The 21,557-nt window shown below is 43.9% G+C and overlaps 1 protein-coding gene across 2 annotated transcripts in view; it reads left to right on the plus strand.

The window, feature by feature from the left end:
* Nucleotides 1–8,849, plus strand: part of ITSN2 (intersectin 2) — a 1,173,023-nt gene extending 1,164,174 nt beyond the window's left edge. For both annotated transcript variants that reach the window (XM_085610587.1, XM_085610588.1), the window contains 3 exons: nt 2,109–2,192; nt 3,617–3,790; nt 7,822–8,849. In XM_085610587.1, coding sequence (XP_085466713.1) covers nt 2,109–2,192; nt 3,617–3,790; nt 7,822–7,979 — 416 coding nt within the window. In that variant the 3' untranslated portion in view covers nt 7,980–8,849. The remainder of the gene's footprint in view (nt 1–2,108; nt 2,193–3,616; nt 3,791–7,821) is intronic.
* The last annotated feature ends 12,708 nt before the right edge of the window (nt 8,850–21,557 follow it).

Genomic DNA, 21,557 nt, shown 5'->3' on the forward strand with positions numbered 1-21,557 from the left:
CCTCTCATCCAGATATGGATGCCCACCACATACCTGAAGTTCAACCCCATCAAGGCCGAATTCAACTACATGAAACAACCAGTTCAAATGCGGCTTAACAACACTGGGATTCACCCTGGACATGAAACCCCATCCCAAGATGGCCTTATAGCTATCTCTACTGAAGACACTGAAACAATTGTCCTGCAAAGCAACTTCAAAAATGCTGTTCGAGCTCTCTTTCTCTCACATCTGAATGATCGCAATGCTGTTCTTCACAGCTCTCCAGACTCCACTCTGGCCCCTGTGAGATTATTGTAAACCTTGCAGCATGGTCTATCAAAGGCCTGAAGAAATATGTCCACATTACCCCCACCCAAATTGAACTCCACTGATTCATCTTGCTACCCACACCATCTTCAAAACCAGCTGCATCATCTACAAAGCCATTATGACTGGCACCACTGCCGATCTGGCAGGTAAGATCAACACGTCTTGTGACGCTGCTCATCCGCAGCCAGGACACCATCGGACTAGAAGGAAAAAAAGGTTCAGAAAAGAAAAATCAAGGCAGTGGACCTCATTCATTTAGGCGCACGGGATCTGGAACAACTTCCCTGTATCCATAAGGGCTGCCCTGACTCTGCTCCTGTTTAGGAAAGAGCGAAAGACACATCTCTTTAAAGACTACAATAGGATGAAGTTGAAGTCCAACTCAGAGCCCCGCTTCCCTCCAGTGGCTTACTGACTTTATCTTTACCTTTGACTGTCTAAAGCGCTCTGCTGCCTTTTGGCTATTTCACCTTGTGCAGCTTTTACATACATACATACATACTTCATTCTTTCCACCACGGACAGACTGGTCTTTAGCTGTATGATTTGTCTGCATGAGAATATTAACACTTATTCTCCTAAAATGCTATTTAAGCCCACCCAGGACCAGGCAAAATGCATTGATGGCTCATAATAGGAGCCTTTTTATTTTGTAAGCGTCATAAATCTTGTTGGTAGTTAAGAATTCTGTTAACTCTGTATTTTAGTCTTCTGAAAAATAAAGTGCGCTTTATCTTAATTTTTTGCCTCTCTGTTTCAAGCCTACTGTTTAGTGGGAGAGTATTTTTTCTGACGTTGGATTACAGGGACTTTACTAAAATATTTTTCTTAATAACTGTGAACAGTTTAAAGCACAAATTACGATTTTTACAGGTAGCAAGTGTAAGCAATTGAGAACCAGCTAGATATCTTCACGACAATGGATGTTTGCAAGTTATCTAACAGCGTTTGGCAAAAATTGTAATTTCTGGAATTGTTTCTCTGCTGGACACACAGACATATTGCCATACGTTGGCTATTATGGCCCTATGATCTTCGCTTAAGTACTGCTATATGCAGTCCAAACATTGTGACGCAGAATGTTAAATGTAACACAATGTAAACAAGCAAGGCCGAAGGGAAATGGCCTTAAAGATAACGCCCAGTGACTAGCTTTTCAGCTAAAAAAAAAAAAAAATGCCCCCTCTGCTAGCGAAGTGTGCTTGTACAATTTCATGTTGTTGGTTTTTTTGCTTTTTAAAAAAAAAATTTTATAGCAATTTATTGATGGAAGCAGTTAACAAGAGTTCTGGCTTAACCGATTCTCAATCATCTACTTTTATTTCCAAGCAGAGTTGTGTTTGATACTAATGTGTGTGTAATCGTGAAATTTTACACCAAAGACGATGAAAATGTAAAGATACCGTAAAGACTGCGGGAAGGCGGCTTGAAATGTTCCTGCTTGAGAGTGCTCCATGGCTCATTCTGGTCCCTGTATAGACTCAAGAGGGCTAGATTGCCCTGGTAATGGTTATGATGGATGTTTCCTCCTAATCCACCCAAAACATGAAATAAATCCATGGCTCCTCTGTGGCAGTAAGTGCCTAAGAGCTGCAGCCACGGGCACGAGGCCTGTCTGAGGGAGTTGTTTCTGGTTGCCTGACCTTGCTCGACATTCATGCAATGTATAGCACTCTCAGCAATGATCGCATAAGCCCAGCCTGTGCTAAGAAAATACTACACATAAGTAACAAAGGTGTGTAAACATCTCTTCCTGTAGTAGGCGCTACAACAGCTTGTTAACTCTTTCTTCCCAGCACGCTCCATGAAGTCTTCTGGGATCGGGCGGCTGATGGTGCACGTCAACGAAGCCACGGAGCTGAAAGGCTGCAAACCCAACGGTAAACACTGCGATTCTTTTGTTTTTTGTGACGTGTACGCTGGAAAGGTTGCATCAGTATCAGCGTGATTGTATAGCTGGAGTGTCATGTAGGTTAAGAAGAGAAAACTCAGTCTTCTTGATACATTGGACAAAACTGTGGTATTTGTCAATCTAGAGAGTAAGTATAGAAAAGCAGTTGTGTATATACAAAACAAAATGTAGTTTAGAAGCCTTAGAGTAAAGGTGTTTGAAAACGAGTGGTTGCTTTACATCTGGGTGTAATAGAAGGTGAGAAAAGGCGACATTTTCCAAAGGTAGAAACTTCAACTTTTAACTTATTTGGTATGACAATCCTAATTACCATCAAAAATAGAATAGTAAGTAAAGTCGGATGAAAAAGGTAAACTACCAGTAAAGCAGTGAGATGGCAAAGAAGTAAAAAAATGCAGGACTTGAAGAGTCTTTTCCATAAAAGGATCAAAAGTTGAAAAAGGGAGAAAACGGGAACAGCACTCCTAGATCCACTAGAAACAACATCTAGCACAAGATGGAAAATATTATATTGGCAAATGCATGATCCACATAAAAATAGTTTAGTAGGGATGAGATGCACTCCTAGTAATCCAAAAAGTAATCATTTGTAAACCACATTTCTCCTTTCAAATGTTGTTGGCGTGCAAAACTTGCTTCGCGCTTCGTCTCATTGCGTTGCAACATTACTAAACAACGAAGGAACCATCTTTCTAGGTTCCACCAAGCGGCACAGCCTCCTCGCTGCCTGAATCCAATGATTACATTCTTCTGTTTTAAACTTCATTTACCATTTTTTTCATTAATTTTCATCCTCCTTTCTTTTGTTCAATTCATTTTATTCAATCCATGTTCAACGTTAGTGTTCAAGGTGCTCAGTACAGCTTCCAGGAAATATATTTTGATGTAATATATTTATGTAATAGATATTAATGTAACACAGAGGTCCAGAGGATGATTGGCATCCATTTTAAGACACTGAGTACTATTTTAGGATAGCAATTACTTTTAATGTATTTAGCAGACCAAAACTGTGAGAGAGAGAAAAATGTAAGGTGTTTGTGATCCTTCAGCAGTGTCCTTCAGCAGTGTCTTGCAGCATTAGGAAATTCAGTGAATGGATTAGGATTTGTGCATCTGGTAAACAGATGAGTAAAAGTGATGCCTCGATCAGAGACAGCACAGCAGAGTACTAAAGACAGTCGTGTCAAAGGCAACCAAGAGGACAAGAAAGGCAAAGTTAGATGATAGATCTTCATGGCTGGAACACGAGTATGTATGTGGTGAGTTTGGTGGTATGGTGCTGGAGGAATCATTGTTGAGAGACTAGTTGAATAAAGGAAAGACCGAGTAATTTGAACATCAGACATTATATAAATTTCCTTTAAAATGCCAGTGATTTCTTATTTCTAGGGAAGAGCAACCCTTACTGTGAAATCAGCATGGGATCCCAAAGCTACACAACGAGGACGTTGCAGGACACCTTGAGTCCAAAGTGGAACTTTAATTGTCAGTTCTTCATAAAGGACCTTTACCAGGATGTGCTGTGTATCACAGTATATGACCGGGACCAATTCTCTCCTGATGGTAAGATAATGTAGCTGTAATGCATTTGCAGGCTGAATACTTCCTGGCTGAACACTTCCATAAAAGTGAGACATTCATATGGTATTATTTAAATCCTTTAGTAAAAGCGACTCTATAATGTTAGCACATTACAAATCGTGTTATCTCAAAGCCTCTTTCAATTAGTTGAAACATGCTAAGCCAAAATTCTATGTACAAACTTTGCAGTAAGGATACCTATTCAGAAATCTGATTTGAACACATTTCATCTGGGAAGAATAGTTGCTTGCCTTATTGTTATTTTTTTTTGCCTAATTCTATAGTGACTGTTTCTCTAACAGCATTGTAATATCTTTCAAACGTTATATCCATGTTAGCTTAGACGAGATATTTAAAAAAAAAACACAATGTTATTGAAGTTTTAAAAAATAGCATCACTTGGACAAAAAAGCCCACAAGAATACAAACATCCTTATGATCTGCATGTATCAAACAATACCAACGTACAACCACCAACCCCACCTCCCCCTTACTACCCCCCACGAACTCCGACAAGGCCTGGCAGTAGCATAATGCTGAAAGAGCACATCAAACCGCGGACAGATAAGACGGCGGACATAAACCCAATGGCTGTCTCTCCCCCCTCCTCTCAATCTATTGTTTCTTCTTCTAGTACCTCTTTGAGGTAGTAGTAAGAGATCCCTGTACCCCATACTTTCCTGAACTTTCGGGGGCAACCTCTGCTGCAGTATATGACCTTCTCAGCCATCATATACATATCCATTCCGCTTTTCCACTCCTGTAATGTGGGGCAGTCTCACGATCCCCAGTGGCGAGCCACATCCATCTTCACCACCACTAAGCTGAAGCTGCAGAACAGTAAGTGGGCCCGGGGCAAATCAATATCGTTGGGATGCTCAAAATAAGGAACTTGGGGGTCAAAAGAAAGGGATATCAAAAATATGGCATTAAGTTCTCCAATAATGGCCTTCCAGTAATCCTGTATACAAAGACAACTCCAAATTTTATGGAAGAACGAACCCTCAACATCACTGTATCTCAGGCAATTCGGTTCGGGGGTTCTCTCCATTACATGGAGACGACGCCTATCGTAGTAGGCTAGTTGAATGATCTTAAACTGGACAAGCCTGAGTCGTGCCTTAATTGCGACCTCCCTAGGTTTCATCAAAGCCACATCCCAATTAATATCTTCCATGTTTCCCGCATCAACCATCCATTTCTCCGGCAGGCCTTTCAGATTATCTGGCTTATGTTTAATAAGGGTCTTGTAAGTAGAGAAAATCGTGCCTCTCCCCAGGTCTTCCATCAATAGCCTCCTCTCCACTGGTACAAAATCCAGGATACCCTCCCCAGGAGTCCCTCTGCCCTCCATGCACGTCGTATTTGTGCATGTTTAAATAATTGATTGTCCTGCATATCATAATCACGTTGGAGGAAGGAGAACGGTACCATATCACCATGCTCTATGAGGTCCCCTAGCTTAGAAATTGCGATCAAATCCCATGCATGAAAGCCTTTCAACTTGTCGAATTCAGGTAGCCATCTCTACTCCTGGGAGGGCTTGCCCTGCTATCCCATAGACTTTGTGGCATTAGCCCAAGCCATAATCGCCACCTTAGGAGCTGACCAGTCCCGTGGCCACCATATAAATAAGAGAGACAAGATTTTAAAAGCCACTGGGATCGTTCTAGTTGAAAGGTGGAGTAGTCTTGGGGGGCAGAAGCTTAGACAAGACATTTGACCACCATAGAGGTTTGTTCGCAACTCCCCAGCACTAAACCTCATGACCACTTGCTTGCTACTCCTTTGGTAGATAGCTTTATGGCTATTATTATTTATTATTATTTATTTTAGCAAAATACATGTTAATGTTAAAAAGAAGCCATTTGTAATTAGAAATAATAATGGGTGATTCAGCTTTTTCTAATTAGTTTATAAAGGAAAAAAAGAAAGTACATCCGCAAAAATGATTCCATGTGTGCAGCAGCTTCAGAGAGCTGATGAGGTAGAAATTATGCATAAGGTGTTCTTTTCTCAAAAAATGAAGGAGTGGCCTTGTCTAGTGATGTCAGAGTTTGATCATAGACACTGTTGTTTTAATCACTCTTCGTCACTGTGGGGCATCATAGAAGGATCAACGTTGACGACCCATACAACAGTAAGGTCTCTTTCAGTATCAAAGTGATAAGTGCCAAGACACATGCAATTGAAGATATTATCAACATGCATCCAGGTTCACTTCATCACAATGAGTGTATTTTGAGGACATTGCCCATTCTTGACATACCTAGAAGTATATTTCCAAACCTCAAGGCACTAAACTACTACCTGTAGCTCCGCATACATCACTAAGAGAGACTCCAGATGTGGAACAATATCAGGCTGTCAAAGGTGTTATCAAACTCCAGGGTTGCACATGCCTAGATTATCTCTCACCAGAGAATGTCCAGTACCAGAGATGGTCTTCTTCTCCTAGCCATCACTTACCAACAGGTGGTGGAAACATTGTGAGAGAGTCAAGACAAGTTCATCAGCCTTTCCTTTAGCTTGTCTTTTTAGGATATGCCAGTAAAAAAAAAATTGTACTGCAACCCTCTCATTCAAGAGGAATACTCTCAACATTATACAAACTCCTTACGGAAGTATCTGCACCTACACATAATGTTCATTAAGAGAAATGGAGGAATCTCACAGAGAGAAAACTGAGTGATGATCAAGCTCAATGGATGTATATTTGGAGAGATCTAAATATCACCGGCAAAAGTACATTGGGAAGGGAATCACATTATAATTCCTATACCAAATGGTATCTTTACCCCACCAAATCACATTAATTTCAACTCTTCTGATAGGGGCTCGAATGCACAAGTTGCAATACATAACTGAAGCATAAAGGATACTACCATGGAATTGCTGGTGTGCAGCGAACGTTACAGTAGCTGCCCATCACGCACCAGCATACATGGATTTGCAATATAAAGGCTGTGGAAAAATGAGCTAGTAATATGTTTGGATGAAGCATAGATGTTGAGACTGTTTGGAGTCAATTGTTTGCATATCTAACAGTGGTAGGACCATCTCTGACATACCAGTCTCACCGAAAGGCACTAAACCTATGTTTGTATTAGGAATTAATTATAAAGACGCAGGGCCTCCAAGCACATGCTCAAGAAAATACACGGGTAGACTGATCTGATCACATCGCACATAAAATGTCGATTGAGGAGATCCCTAATAAGAAATAGCAATTGATGAAATGTTAAGGAGACTACGACTCTCAGAAAATGTTGACTATACATCGAAGGTCTGGAATGTTTGGAGAGGATGTGGGAGAGGGGAAGGTTGGGAAGATACTTTCAGTGAAAGTTTGATACAAGGGGAATGGATTCGACTTTCACTGCTACTGCTATTATGTAATGTAATAATATAGGTTTTACTCTGTATCCAGTTGTCTAATTTACAGCAAAACTCAATACAAAATGTCTTAGTTCAAAAAAGAAATCAGTATACCTTTGTCCATGAAACAGTCGAGGACCTCAGTAATCATTGTGATGCCACCACACTGTACAAGAGCAGAGAATTTGCTTATATTGAGGGGTGATTCCCCGAAACTGCTCCCAGAATGCTTGATTCCGTTCCAGGAAGGACCTGGCTTGGCAGTTCGGTCTGGAATGTTCCCATGAGGCACAGGGTCAAGACTGATTTGCATATGGATGGGTCTAAACTGGGGTGGCTTGGTGTTCAAAAGAACGATGGATTTAACCCATATCTATTGACTGGGGAGAATGTTTGATTTGCTCTGCATTCCCTCCATCATCTGTGTGTCTTTTGCTTTCACAGACCGCTTACAGCAGGTCTCGAAGAGACAGCTGTGCCGTCTACCTTGACCTAATGATCTTTTCAAGCAGGGTAGCCTTAGGGCAGCCTTTTTGGTTAGTCCAGGCTGTCCTTGTAACTCGGTATTAAGGGAAGTGTTGCGTATGCTGTGCTGTAGAAATGCTAATGTGAATGTCCTCTGATTGCCTCAACAGATTTCTTAGGTCGCACAGAAGTCCCCGTCGCAAAAATCCGCACAGAACAGGAAAGCAAGGGCCCGACGACAAAGCGTCTGCTTCTGCACGAGGTGCCAACGGGGGAGGTCTTTGTGCGGTTCGACCTCCAGCTCTTTGAGCAGAAGACACTCATCTGAAGGAACCGACGTCGCGGAGAGAACTGGGAACCCTTCTGACATTAGTCAAACTGAAATCAGGAATGATTCTCGGTCCTCTTTCCCTGGACAGCTTATTGAGCCGAAGTATGCACTGCATTGTTCGTCTTTGAATTCACCTCTGCCTAACTGCTGCACACTAACTTGCTAGCCGTCTATGCAAATGTGAGCGTTCCACGCTGTAGGCAAGATTCCATTGGACAGTGCCTTGTAATGAAGAATCCGGACGTTAATGTAGCTGCACACTGATGCCAACTTTTCCTTTTGGTTTCCAAGGCTACAGAGAGTTTTAATTATGGAATTTGGAGCAGAATTTTATTTGACCTATTAGCACTTTGCTGTGTACACACTGAGGAGTGGCTGAGTCCTGCGGTACAGGCCACTACATGTGAATGATGAAGTCTAGTATCCACTGGAACCTTTACTATCTCAGGATGTTATTTATAGAAGTCTAATATGCTGATGCCTTAGCACTTGACAAGCGTCTCAGATTATTACTGTAAATTAATCTTTAAAAAATCAGCTCTAGTTCGCCAGATTAACACTGAATATGTTTAAATTCATGTTTTTTTTGTTATACTTTCAGTTCAGGCTTCAGTTAGAGCTTATATTATGCCAAGAGCGCCTGGTTGCGAATTATGTTATGCTCGACAAGAAATGGAACTAACTTTGTTTTTATATTTTGACTTATAAAACGTGAAAGGGTATTTTTGAAATGTGTTTCCAAGTGTAAATATGCGTGTAATATATCACTATTGATGCGGATTTTAGTGCATGACATGCATCCTTCAGCTTTGTCATTGCCACCATGTACATAATGAGTAAAATATAAAGCTTTGTCTTTCTACTGTTTCTACTGATGCTTTACTGGCTTGTGTTTGGGGGAGACATTTTCACAGCTCTAAGTCGGTCTGTGCCCAATATAAATGCATAATAAAATACACACACACATTTGATACACCTGCTACATTTTATAACAAGTGATGTGCAGTACATATGAAAAAGGATGAGGAAAACATCCACCCTAAGAAAGCTCAGACAAATACTCTTGTTTATTTAGGTCTGGTGTTGGAGTGGGCATGTTCTTCCAGCTTGATATGTGGAGCCTGCTTACTATTGTTATGCATGACTGAGAACTGGATGAATGCCTGGTTCTTTGGTGTGGAGGGGATGTAGATAAAGAGAGTCATTCTCAAAGGGTCAGCTAATTTACCCAATGTATATATTAACTGACCCGATCAAATCATATAGTTCTCAAGTTTGACCATTTAATAAACTGGAAGGCTCAGATAAAAAATGCTGTATCAGGTGCTGGGCAATCTTAAACATTAGAAAGAACCTGGGTATAACACTCGGAGGAGCATAAAGAAATTTGGACTGCTAGGTATCAACAACAGGGTTGTGTTCCACCAACAGGTTCGCCAAGTGACATCCTAGAAGTAGTGTCACTGCGAAACCAACTGTGGAAAACGCACTGTGCAAATACCGACACATGTACAGTGTTATGTCATGTATAGTGCTTCCCATGAATTCCCATCTAATCTACAAGCAGAGGAAGGGAACAGGTGTCAATGGGGTCCAAAACATTCTCTCCCAAGTAGTTACAGACCCGAGAGACGCAGTGAAGTTCACTATACTCTGTGGCTTGGACACGACTGACTCGCTGGGCAGAGCAGTTTCTTCAGTGGTGGCCCTGAGATGCCACGTCTGGCTGAGTGTGTCTGGCTGTTCGTGTTCGGGGAATATTTAGGATTCCCTCATGGACATGCCCTTCGATGGCATCCGTTTTCTTGGAGACAAGGCATCCTTGGCGCTGGAGCGCTTTAAGGACTCGCGGGCTACGTTCAATTCCTTGTCCCATGCAGTGCATAATTTGTGCAGGGGCGGCTCTTCCGCTAAGGCTGAGGAGCGTCACCCCATTGCTCTGCGAGCATTTGAAAAAGGAAAAATAAAATGATAATAACTGAACATTATCATTTTATTTTTCCATTCCTCGTTCCTGAGTCGGCTGGTTAGGGACGGGGCGGGGCTGCTCTGCTCTGAGAGCAGGGGGAGGAGAGTGAGCACACTTTGTAAATGTGCGCATGAATGTTTGGCTGGCCGTCTCCGGCCGTCCAAACATTCATGAGCACTTTGCATGTTCCCCACCCAGGCTGATTTCCACGTCGGTAGCCCTGAGACGCTACACCTGGCTGAGATCCACTGGCTTTTCTGGCGATGTCCAATCCACTCTTTTGGACATGCCCTTTGATGGCCGTCGCCTGTTTGGTGACAAAGCAGTACACACAAAAAAGAATAGGGGGTCTAACGACAGACAGCACAAAAGACAAAGAAGGAGTATGGTGTGTAGAATCAGGCCCGTTCGTTCTCAGAGCAGAGCATGGATTACCATCAACCTCGCTACTCCAAAGAGCTAGATAGTGAGAGCAGAAGAACCTCTCATGATCGTTTATATCATCTGGTATCCAACTGTAACAGAGGTATGTCTCTTGATCATAGAGACTGCCTCCCCAGTTAGAAGCTCTATAGCTCCTTCGGGCTGATGGAAGTACGTCAGAAAGACACGTGAAAAACTGTGACGTCTAAATAATAAGAAGGTGCAGTGCAAACTGTGAGATCTAAAAAAGGTTGTGTTCAGAGTGCAATGTAGTTTGGTTCACACCTCACACCTTGATTAAAAAGGTGTAACAAAGTAATAAGCAGTTCTGACTAGTCACTGCTAAGTAAGGGTCGACATGTTTCAGCCATCAAGGAATATTGCCCCCGGCTTTCTTCAGGACCTTTGTACTACAAAATTATGCTACTGCATTGAGTTTGTACATTTCCAATAGTGAAACGTGCCCCCACTTATAGGAGAAATATGAAAACACAAACAAGGTGATAATGTATACGACCTCAGGTTGTCCTAATCCTCTATGTCACAGGGTGCGAGCATCACCTATGGAAACAGGACAATTGACACATATACTCCAACTCAAAACATCAACAGTACTGTCTTAAAACAGGCCCATTAAATTAGTGTGCCTGGTCATTGCTGTGAAAGAATCTACGCAATGCTTACCCAACGTGACCAGGGATTGCACCTCACCTACCCTGGAACCTGGCTCAGGTTAAGGAGGCCCCGCTCTAAATCGTGGGTGATAGAAACAAAAAGTATTCTTAACACTGAGAAAGCCACAAATCAGTCTCAGTAACTTCTTCGCGTTAAAAATAAGCGCAAAATGCTTTCACTCTTCATTGTTATGCTCTCCCCCTCAGTGAACAGCCCATTCCCAATCGCCAGCTTCCCGAGTAGCACCCCTGAAGATAGTGTAGCGATTTACACACACCTCAACTGGCATTTAAATCAAAAATAAAGAATAAATTTGTTGTCATAGACATCACTTCATCGTCGTAATAAAGCGGGTCGCTAACAGTCTACCAATTGCTCACATCAATGCCTCACTTCCTACGGATGCGAGCGCCATATCAGAATCTCGCAGCCGAATGTATTGGGTGCGTAGACTGAGAATAAAGAACTAAGCATCAACCCTTACCTATCCGTTGTTGCCCCGGGATTTACCGAGCAGGGTGGGAGGAAGCGAGCCGGGCCGGGAAGTGTACTTAAATAACGTAGGTCAACAGGTCAAACAGGACGTGCCTAACGTTGCGTGACCTTACAGTGCAATGCGCACCGCGAATCGTGACAGAACTACAAAAGGGTATAGCGCCTCATGGGAAATGTAGTGACGATACCGATAACGAGCGCAAACACAATATGTATACGCGGCGTGCCCAACGTTGAGTAACCTTACAGTGCAGCGCGCACCGCGAATCGTAGCAAAACTACAAAAAGATGTGGCACCTCATGGGAAATGTAGTGACGATACCGATAGCTAGCGCTGGTGACAAAGCAGACCACACTCTTGAGCGCTTTAAGGATTCTAGGGCTACGGCCAGTTCCCTAGGCCTCGCTACCACCCGGACTGCGCAGTCTGCTTTTCGCCCCTTTCGTGGCTACGGAAGGGGTGCCCCACCACGTTCCATCCAGGGCCACAGGCCTGTGCAAAATGTTCAGTCTCTGCGCGGTCGGGGATGTGGGACCCAGTGTCGTGGGTCAGGGGGTCAGCGGGCGGGTCAGTCCACCAGTGCCCCCTCTGCAGCAGCCTCCAAACCTTCCTAGTCCAAACATCACGTCGGACAGGTGGATTTTGTAGATAGTACGAAGGGGCTACTCCCTCCCCTTCAAGACTAACCCACCATCCATGCCACCTCAATTCCATTGCATGTCGGAGGATCACTTGGCCCTTCTCCGCCAGGAAGTTACGGCTCTTGGCCAAGGAGTCCCCCTTCATGACATCTGCCAGGCAGCCACATGGGCGTCTCTGCACACTTTTACCAAACATTACTGCCTGGATTCTCAAGTCCGGAGAGATGGCTTTTTTGGCCGTTCCGTTCTCCAGGACTTTGTGGTGTGAACTTAGTTTGCAGACCCACCTCCGGGGTTGGTATTGCTGGGGTATCTATTCTAAGGTAAAGAATCTATAACTAATAGTCTCTTTCAGATAAACAAGTTACTTGTTATGTTATAAAATGTGTAGAGCGCATGGCTAACCCAGCAAAGGGACGTCACAGACAGCAAACGGAAGACCGGCAAAAGGCAATACCCCAATCCATTAATTAGAGTTCAAATAGGTTTTTATAGCCTTACGGAAAGCTATGTGATAATGAATGCATCTAATGTTCCCCAGGACGGAGTTCCAAAGTTTCGGAGCTAAAGCTCGAAACGAACGTCCTCTGGCTCTGGCTTTCTTGACTCGCTATATAACTGCCAGTTGTTGATTACAGGAGCGCAAGAGATGGGATGGCGTGTATGCAGTAAGAAGATCTGCCAGAATTTCTGGGGATTGGAAGTTGAAAATCCGGTGAGTAATACACAGAGTTTTAAAAAGAACACGCTTTTCCACAGGTAGCCAGTGGAGTCTGTTAATGAATTCTGAAATATGGCAGGTCCCGGAAAGCCCAAACAACAGTCGGGCAGCCGCATTCTGTATTCTCTGGAGGCGCTGTGTCTCTGCTCTATTGACTCCCAGATATAGAGCGCTGACATAGTCCAGCCTAGACGGTATGGTAGCCTGGACAATGACCTGCCAGATTTTGGGCTCAAAAAAGCCCAACAGAGGTTTAAGACCTCGGAGGAGTCTGAAACAAACTCCGGCCACAGTCTTCGTTTGTGGCTGGAAGGAAAGTGCCAAATCGAACCAGACACCCACATTATTTACTGTCTGCTTAGGTGAGGGTGGAGGACCAAGAACCCATGGCCACCATTGCTCACTCCATAAATGAATGTTTTTACCCACCAGCAAGATTTCTGATTTGGTGGCGTTGAGTTGAAGGCAATTTGACGTCATCCAGGACAGAAGGGAGGGAGCTTCTCCATGCCCCTTTTGAATGGAAAAATGGGGGAGGGGGAAGGAGAGAGGCACTTTATATCTAGGCTAAACAAGTTGAATACGACGAGTCGCCATTTTTAAAGTAAGAGCGCGCATGGAGCGCTGCAATTAACAAGGAAGACAAAAGTAGCGTGTCTTCCCGTGGGCGGGAACGCGGGCTTTGAAGCGGCAAGGGGCGGGGGAGCGCATTCCAGGCGGGGGAGCGGACCCTTTGAAGTAGGTGCACGCGCCAGTGGGCTGAAGCGCTTCCCAAAAGTGGATTGCATGGCGGCACGATGCACGTGATTGTGCATGTGCTCGCCATGCAATCCACTTTTGGGAGCACTTTTGGGAGCCCCTTACTAGAGTCTCGCATAGCAATTGCTACGCAATAGCTAGGCGAGACCTAAAAAAGGAACAAAATGAGGGGGTTCATTTTGCCATAGAAAGTATGATTAGTGCTGCAGAAAGAAAAATTAGGGCACATTTTGAGTGACTTCTCAAATCCTCTTCTATGTCATTAAAAAATTCTGACATGCAGACTGAAACATGCACTTTCAATACCAGCGGCAGACTTCCCTGGTGAGCAATAGTTTTACTACAGTGATCTAATAAGCAACTAGAGTGCTAACATTCTGAATTTATGGCAAATGTGTGACACATCTGAATGCCTTCTTGATGGAACCAAAGTAAAAAACTGAAGGTATTTCCTACTGAGGAGACTGCAGTAAATGAGGAAATTAGGAAACTTCATAACAAATAAATTTCCCAAGATGGCCACCAGAGACAAAAGAGCCCAAATGTAGCCCAAATATCACCCAGATGTAGCCCAAGTATAGCCCAATGACAGAATGTCCCAGAGTGTTCTAACGAACAACTAGAGCGCTAACAGTCTTACTTATGACAAAGGTATGGCACACATGAAGCCATCTTGATTGGAATAAAGTGGTAACACTTAAAACATTTAATTTACAAAGGAACAAAATGAGGGGGTTCATTTTGCCATAGCAATTATGATTAGTGCTGCAGAAAGAAAAATTAGAGCACATTTTGACTTCTCAAATCCTCTTCTATTTCATAAACAAATTCTGACATGCAGACTGAAACATGCACTTTGAATACCAGCAGCAGACTTCCCTGGTGAGCGGTGGTTTTACTACAGTGATCTAATGAGCAACTAGAGTGCTAACATTCAGAATTTATGGCAAATGTGTGACACATCTGAATGCCTTCTTGATGGAACCAAAATAAAAAACTAAAAGTATTCCCACTGAGGAGACTGCAGTAAATGAGGAAATTAGGAAACTTCATAACAAAAAAATCTCCCAAGATGGCCACCAGACACAAAAGAGCCCAAATGTAGCCCAAATATCACCCAGATGTTGCTCAAGTATAGCCCAATGACAGAAAGTCCCAGAGTGTTCTTAAGAACAACTAGAGCGCTTACTGTCTTACTTATGACAAAAGTATGGCACACCTGAAGCCATCTTGATTGGAATAAACTGGTAACACTTAAAACAATTAATGTAAAAAGGAACACAATGAGGGGGTTCATTATGCCATAGAAATTATGATTAGAGCTGAAGAAAGAAAAATTAGGGCACATTTTGAGTGACTTCTCAAATCCTCTTCTATTTCATTAAAAAATTCTGATATGCAGACTGAAACATGCACTTTTAATACCAGCAGCAGACTTCCGTGGTGAGCAGTAGCTTTACTACAGTGATCTAATGAGCAACTAGAGTGCTAACATTCAGAATTTATGGCAAATGTGTGACATATCTGAATACCTTCTTGATGGAATCAAAGTAAAAAACTGAAAGCATTTCCTACTGAGGAGATTGCAGTAAATGAAGAAATTAGGAAACTTCATAACAAATAAATCTCCCAAGATGGCCACCTGAGACAAAAGAGCCCAAATGCAGCACAAATATCACCCAGATGTAGGCCACTTGTAGCCCAATGACAGAAGTGTGCAAAACACTTATTTTTTGTGTATTTGCCGTTTTATATAGTGCAGACTTGTCAGGTATTGGAGTGGTTTACATGAGCATTGGTTACATCACACAAGATCAAATTCATTTTTGTTGTAGACATGGGGAGATTAAGTGATTTGACCAGAATCACAGAATGTTGAGCTGAAGCAGAAACTCCAACCTGGTTCCCCAGTTGCAAAGTCTGCAGCTCTGGAAGTAACACCACATCCTCTCCCCTAGGTGCAACATTTAATCGAGTGGTCAACTGGATAAAAAAACATAAAGATTACAAATAATTTAAAAGTTCTTTGTCGCTATTTGAAAACTCAGAAAATATGTCCTCATTTTAGTTTTTTAGAGCACTAACCATACTTTTGATGCAAATAAGACCCTCTCATATATGTAATTTCTAAAGGAAATACTCTAGGTATTACAGTTTTGATTACATCAAGATGACGTCAGGCGTTCCACACTTTTGTAATAAATATAGAATGTTAGCAATCTAGTTGTTCATTTGGATACTGTTGAGAGGCAGAGGCCAGGGGCACGGACTCTGAAAATTGAAGGCAGGTAGGAGAGTGCAGAGGCAACAATTTGACCACACTGGGCAGGCAGGAAGGGCAGTGGCAGCACAACAGACTATGGAGGGCAGTGGAAAGGGGGGGCAAGGGCAACAAACCAACAATACAGGACTGGCAAGAGAGGCTGTGGCAATATAATAGACCATTGTGGGCAGAAGGAAGAGGCAGTGGTAGTACAACCATACATGCCAACAGACCCGTTTCAGCCAGGAAACGTCCAATGTTTTTAAGCTCAAATGGGCTTTATTTGATCTGTCTCCTGTCTACAATCTCCTCTTTTTCAATGTAACTCAAAGGGGAAAATCAATACCCCAGTTTTTTTCCAAACTCTCCCTCTTACCAAGTTCAAAATGTTCGCAAGTATGGTACATTGGATCATGGTAGGCAGGATGAATTGGGGTAGGGACATGGACTCAGATAACAGAGGACAGGAGGGACATGGAGAGGTGCACCAAACTGACCCTACAGGGCAGGCATCAGGGTTTGCAGCAGCACAATACAATACACCACACAGCGCATGCGGGACGGGAGTGCAGCACAACAATCCATAGAAAGCAATAGGGAGGGGACAGGACCATGGACAACAGAGAACAGAGGGGAAAGAGGCAATGGTAGCTAGCTGACCATAATGGACAGACAGGAGAGAAAGCTGCAGCATAACAGACCATGAAGGGCAGGAGGGACGGATCAGGGGCATTACAATGGAACAGACAAGCCAGGAGGGAGGGAATAGGGGTCTGCACATGGAAACAGAGGGCTGGGTGCAAGGGGGCAGGGCAGGAGCAGCAAGATTACCATGGAGGTCAGGCAGGATGGGCACTAGAAACAAGACACACCATGGAGAGCAACAATGAGACTATGATGGCATACACACAGACCATGGAGGGAAGGTGGGAGGGGGTCAGGGGCAGCTAGCTGACCACACAGGGAAGGTGAGAGGGGCCATGGCAGCACAGAAGACCATGCATGGCAAGCAGGAGGGTTAGTGGCAGCACAATGGCTATGATGGGCAAGAAGGAGGGTGCAGGGGCATGCACAAAGGACCATGGAGGATAGAAGGGAGGGTCAGGACCTGGGCACAGACAAGAGTGTTCAGGGGAAGGGGCCTCACAACAGACCGTGCGGGGCAGACAGGAGGAGCAGTTGCAGCACAACAGACCAGGAAGGGCAGAAGGGTGTGGCAGTAAAATGGACCATGGAGGACAGGAGGAAGGGGATAGGGGCATGGCATGTGGACAGGCAGGGTGGAGGTGGCAGGGACAGGTTACAGTCATCAGACAATGCTAGGCAGGTGGGAGGGGAGTGGCAGCTCAACAGAACACTCAGAGTAGATAGGAGTGGCAGGTCCATGGAACATGGTGGGCAAAAAGGATGGAGCAGGGGCATGCACAAAGACATCGGAGGGCAGGGGGAAGGAGACTAGGGGCAGCAAGCTATGAACAGAGGCTAAGCAGGAGGTCAATGATGGGCCATAGAATTGGGCAATGTAGGGCAGGAGGAGTGGACTGGTACATCATGCTAAATGGAGGGCAGTGGCAGCACATCAGACCATGCATGACAGGAGGGAGGAGGCTAGTCCATGGATTCAGACAACAGAGGATAGGGAGGAGGTGGATGGGGCAGCAAGCTAACTGTTCAGAGAAGGTGGGTATTAGGAACTTTATTGTTTTTAAAATGTGTGTCTGTGCGAACTACTTAAAATATGAACAAGTATGCAGCATAATCTCACTTTTATTCAGGAAGAAGAGGACGTTTGTGACTGTGACTCCGGGCTCACTTGGCAGAAACACCCCCTGATCCTCCACCCCCCATCGCAAAATGTAATGCCCGTGAAAAGGGTAGGTGGACGCAGTGTTATATAGAACATAGTCCTGAGAGCACGATTGAAAATGAAAACTAGATATAGTATATGGTATAAACTATGCACCAAAAAGTGTGATATAAGATGAACCGGGGCGTGAAATATAATATGCAATACATTGTGCGCAATGACAGATTCATTGGAGAGCGCGAGATAGCACAGGCACTAGCGTGTGCTATGCGATATGCACCTTGGATTGTAATATGCACAGGGCAGTGTTGTGTAACCTAACTAGCCTCTAAAGTTGTAATATAAAATATGTGCTGGGGAGTGTAACGTTGCATATGCACTGTGACAAAGATATGGATCCCAGATTGTAATATGTATGGCATAGCGCTGTGCGTTATAACATAGGCATCGAGGAAGGCACGTTAGATGGGGCAATATAACCCGTGCGAAGGCAAGCGTGGCATGACATATTCACGGTGTGGTGTTACAGTGCACATGGGCTAGAGAGTGTCATAGCATACGCACCAGCTGGTGGAATACAACACAGAGGTGTGAGGCAATCGGCGGGCACTGGTGGGTGTAACACAGCATTGGGCTCAGCCAGGAGCACGCTGTGACTCTCAAGTGAGGTTCGTCTCCTTTCCAGAGAGTAAAATAAAAAGTATTACACATCCGCTGGTGGATGTGTGTTTTATTAACCGTGAGGGGGGTTTCTTGCATAGTTTGGTCGAATTTTTGTCGAATCCCCTTTGAATGGCTTGGTGTGCGTGTATATTAAATGTGCCCGTCAATATCTACCCATGTTTGTATAAATAAACGACAAGGGTGTCTACTTGGAGAGTACCCACCGGCGGGGGCGCAGGGATTAGGCACGGTAGGGCGTCAGAATCGTCAGAGCTTCACTAGCGGTGTAAATACATTCCATGTGGATTCATTCTATGCATAGTCGCCTTTTAATGAATATCACGCAAAGCAGCAAAAACTTACCTCCTCGGGTCCACGCCGACATCTATACTGCCGCCACCGCCAGGAGTCATAAGGGGGCCAAAACTGTACACAGCAGCAGCGGGTGCATTTTACCGCGTCGCCGCCCCGGGACTCAAACTCCCGGCAGCCCCAGCGGCGGCGCGTTGACGTGACGCGGTGAACGCGCCAGGTGGCGCCTACAAACATCGCGGAGGCCCGCTTCGCGGGACGCGCGCGGGACGCGCCGGGCGAAGCCCGGGCAAAGGGCGGGCCCTCTGTGGCCCTCAGAGGACCGAACGAGGCTGGGACTGGCCATGTTATTTGGCTGCCAGGTACATATCTGATAGTAACTGGACTTGGTGACTTGTTTAACTCCATGAACTAAGAGGCGCTAGTGTGTAAGCTAAGAAAGTGTCTCATGTGTTATAATTAATTCAGTTTGGCTAAACTCTTATATTTGCGTAGGCGTTTTATCTTCTCTTTATAGCCCGCAACTGTTTAATTTAAATCTTATTCAATCCCGAGGTATCCACGAAAATGTTGAAAACAACGTCAGGAACTAAATCTACCACTGCTACAACACTAGACAACTATTTAGTAAAAGTCTTTACTAAAATTAACAGTGAAAGACGCAAATCACTAGGTCAAGGCTCTACCCCGACCATCATCTCCCCCCTATTGATTAGTACACCCACCTTGTTATCACCGCCTACTCATGGTGCGAATTGTAGTTTTGAAAACCATGATCTGGTAACTTCGGGTGATCTAGTCCCTATTTCTTAGAATTGGTTGATATTAATAGGGACGTCTTAAAAGACATAAATGAGGCTCCAACAGAGGAGTCTCCAGATCCGGTAACACAGAGAGTCTTGAGACCTCGTAAACATACCCAATTCAAACGGGGAGGTACTCGTAGTAGTAATAAAAAAACAGGTTCTGTGCCTTCAACTGGGGACACCCTGAGGGAAGACCCATTTAACAACCTAAAGACAAAGATAGATTCTGTTCAATTAGATTGTCTGGTAGGCATTTTAGAGGCTAAAATTTTAAAGATAGTTGAACCGTTAGTAACTAAAATTGGTGAACTATCGGCGGAAATTGTAAGCTTACGAAATCTTTTAGGCCCTCGTAGTAACCCACCTGTGAAAGCTAGTATTGTAGCTGGGGGTTCACGTGGACTTGTTGAGCCACATAAGTCCCCTAAGGAAGTTTTAAATCCTGTTGAACCCTCAGATGCTGCATCTATGATAGCAGTGAATAAAACCACATTTCCAGACAGTTGTCCAAAAAGCAAGAGGGAAACCAGGATCACACGTACAGCAGAAGCACGACCAGACTTACCCCCTGAATGTGCCCCTTTTGTGGCAGTGTTGACAAATGTTCCACCCCTGATGGATGGTGATCAGATTAATAAATCAGAATCCCACGAATCTCTTAAAAATAAATCTGTTTCGTGGTTAAATAAACAGTGTGGGTTTCCTGTGCATTTATCACACCAGATAATAACTACTAGAAGAGTTTCGTGGATAGGGCATTCTCGTAAGAACATAAAGGGGGACTGCGTTATAATAAATTTTAGTAATCCTTCTTTAGTTAATAATGCCCTGTTAAAAGCCACTCTGCTCCCTCATAATGATCAGGGTATCACTCTCCGCCCATTGGGATATTTCTATAGGTATCACACAAATCAATCCAATAGTGACCTGTTGAAGAGTAGAGCACTTAGCCATGAAGGACAGTTTTTTCACGGTGTTGTCACATCTAACCGCTTCCAACCTTTGAGTGATTTAGACTTAAATGATTGACTTCATCGTGATTGTGTTCCTCCTATATCGATTAGGGAAGTTTCTACATCGACCATGGAGGAGGATCAGGGGATAGCAGAAATTCAGTTAAACACGGGGGTGGAGGCCATCCCTAACGATACGACGATAAAGAGGAATGTTAAAGATGGAAATGTGGATAACCCAGCCAATGTCCCATTCCAGCTTGCAGGTACAAGGGTCCTTAGCTGGAACATAGCCGGCCTTAACAGTAAAGTGCACGATCCCTTGTGGAGGGATTGTTTATTAGGCTGTGAAATCATTGGGTTACAAGAGACCTGGGTTACGGAAAGTACCTTTTTGCTGGACGGGTATTCTGCTTTCTGGTCACCTGCGGTGGTCTCCTGCAGGGGCAGGGCAAAAGGTGGACTTTTAACCCTCATTTCATTGACAATTGAGGGTTTTTATAGCAAAGTGGAGACTGGTTCGCCTTATTGCCTTGCAGTGGAAATCCAAACTAATCTAAACGGGAAATGGCTTATTGTCAATTTTTATAATTCTTTTACTAAGAGTACGCCAAACGAACATTTAGTCAGTCTATATGATTTCTTGCAAATGTATGATGATAATAATAAGAATCCTTATTCGGTTATAGTGCTGGGTGATTTTAATGTTCATCGTTGTTCAAGCAACTGTTTTGTATTGGACAGTTTAGGTCCTTCAAACCAAGGAAATATTCACTTTGAACATACGCCGCAGGGTACGTTCCTAGATGAGCTCCTTGCTGGAAACGCTTTGGTTCATCCCATTAATTATTTGGATGATACTCCAACTTATAAAGGAAGTGGCCTGGGCTCCACCATTGATTATATTTTTGTAAGCACAACCCTAGTAGATAATGTAAGTCAGTACAAGGTCAACTGGTCTATTCATGGTGACCATAACTCTGTCCAGTTGACCTTGTCTGACGACTTAAGGAAAAGAGATTCAGGTAATCCTATTGTTGGAACTCTGGATATAAGGCCAACTGACCAAACACGTCGTTTGAAATGG

This window comes from Triturus cristatus, chromosome 6 (genome assembly GCF_964204655.1).
Source record: "Triturus cristatus chromosome 6, aTriCri1.1, whole genome shotgun sequence".
Lineage (NCBI taxonomy): Eukaryota > Metazoa > Chordata > Amphibia > Caudata > Salamandridae > Triturus > Triturus cristatus.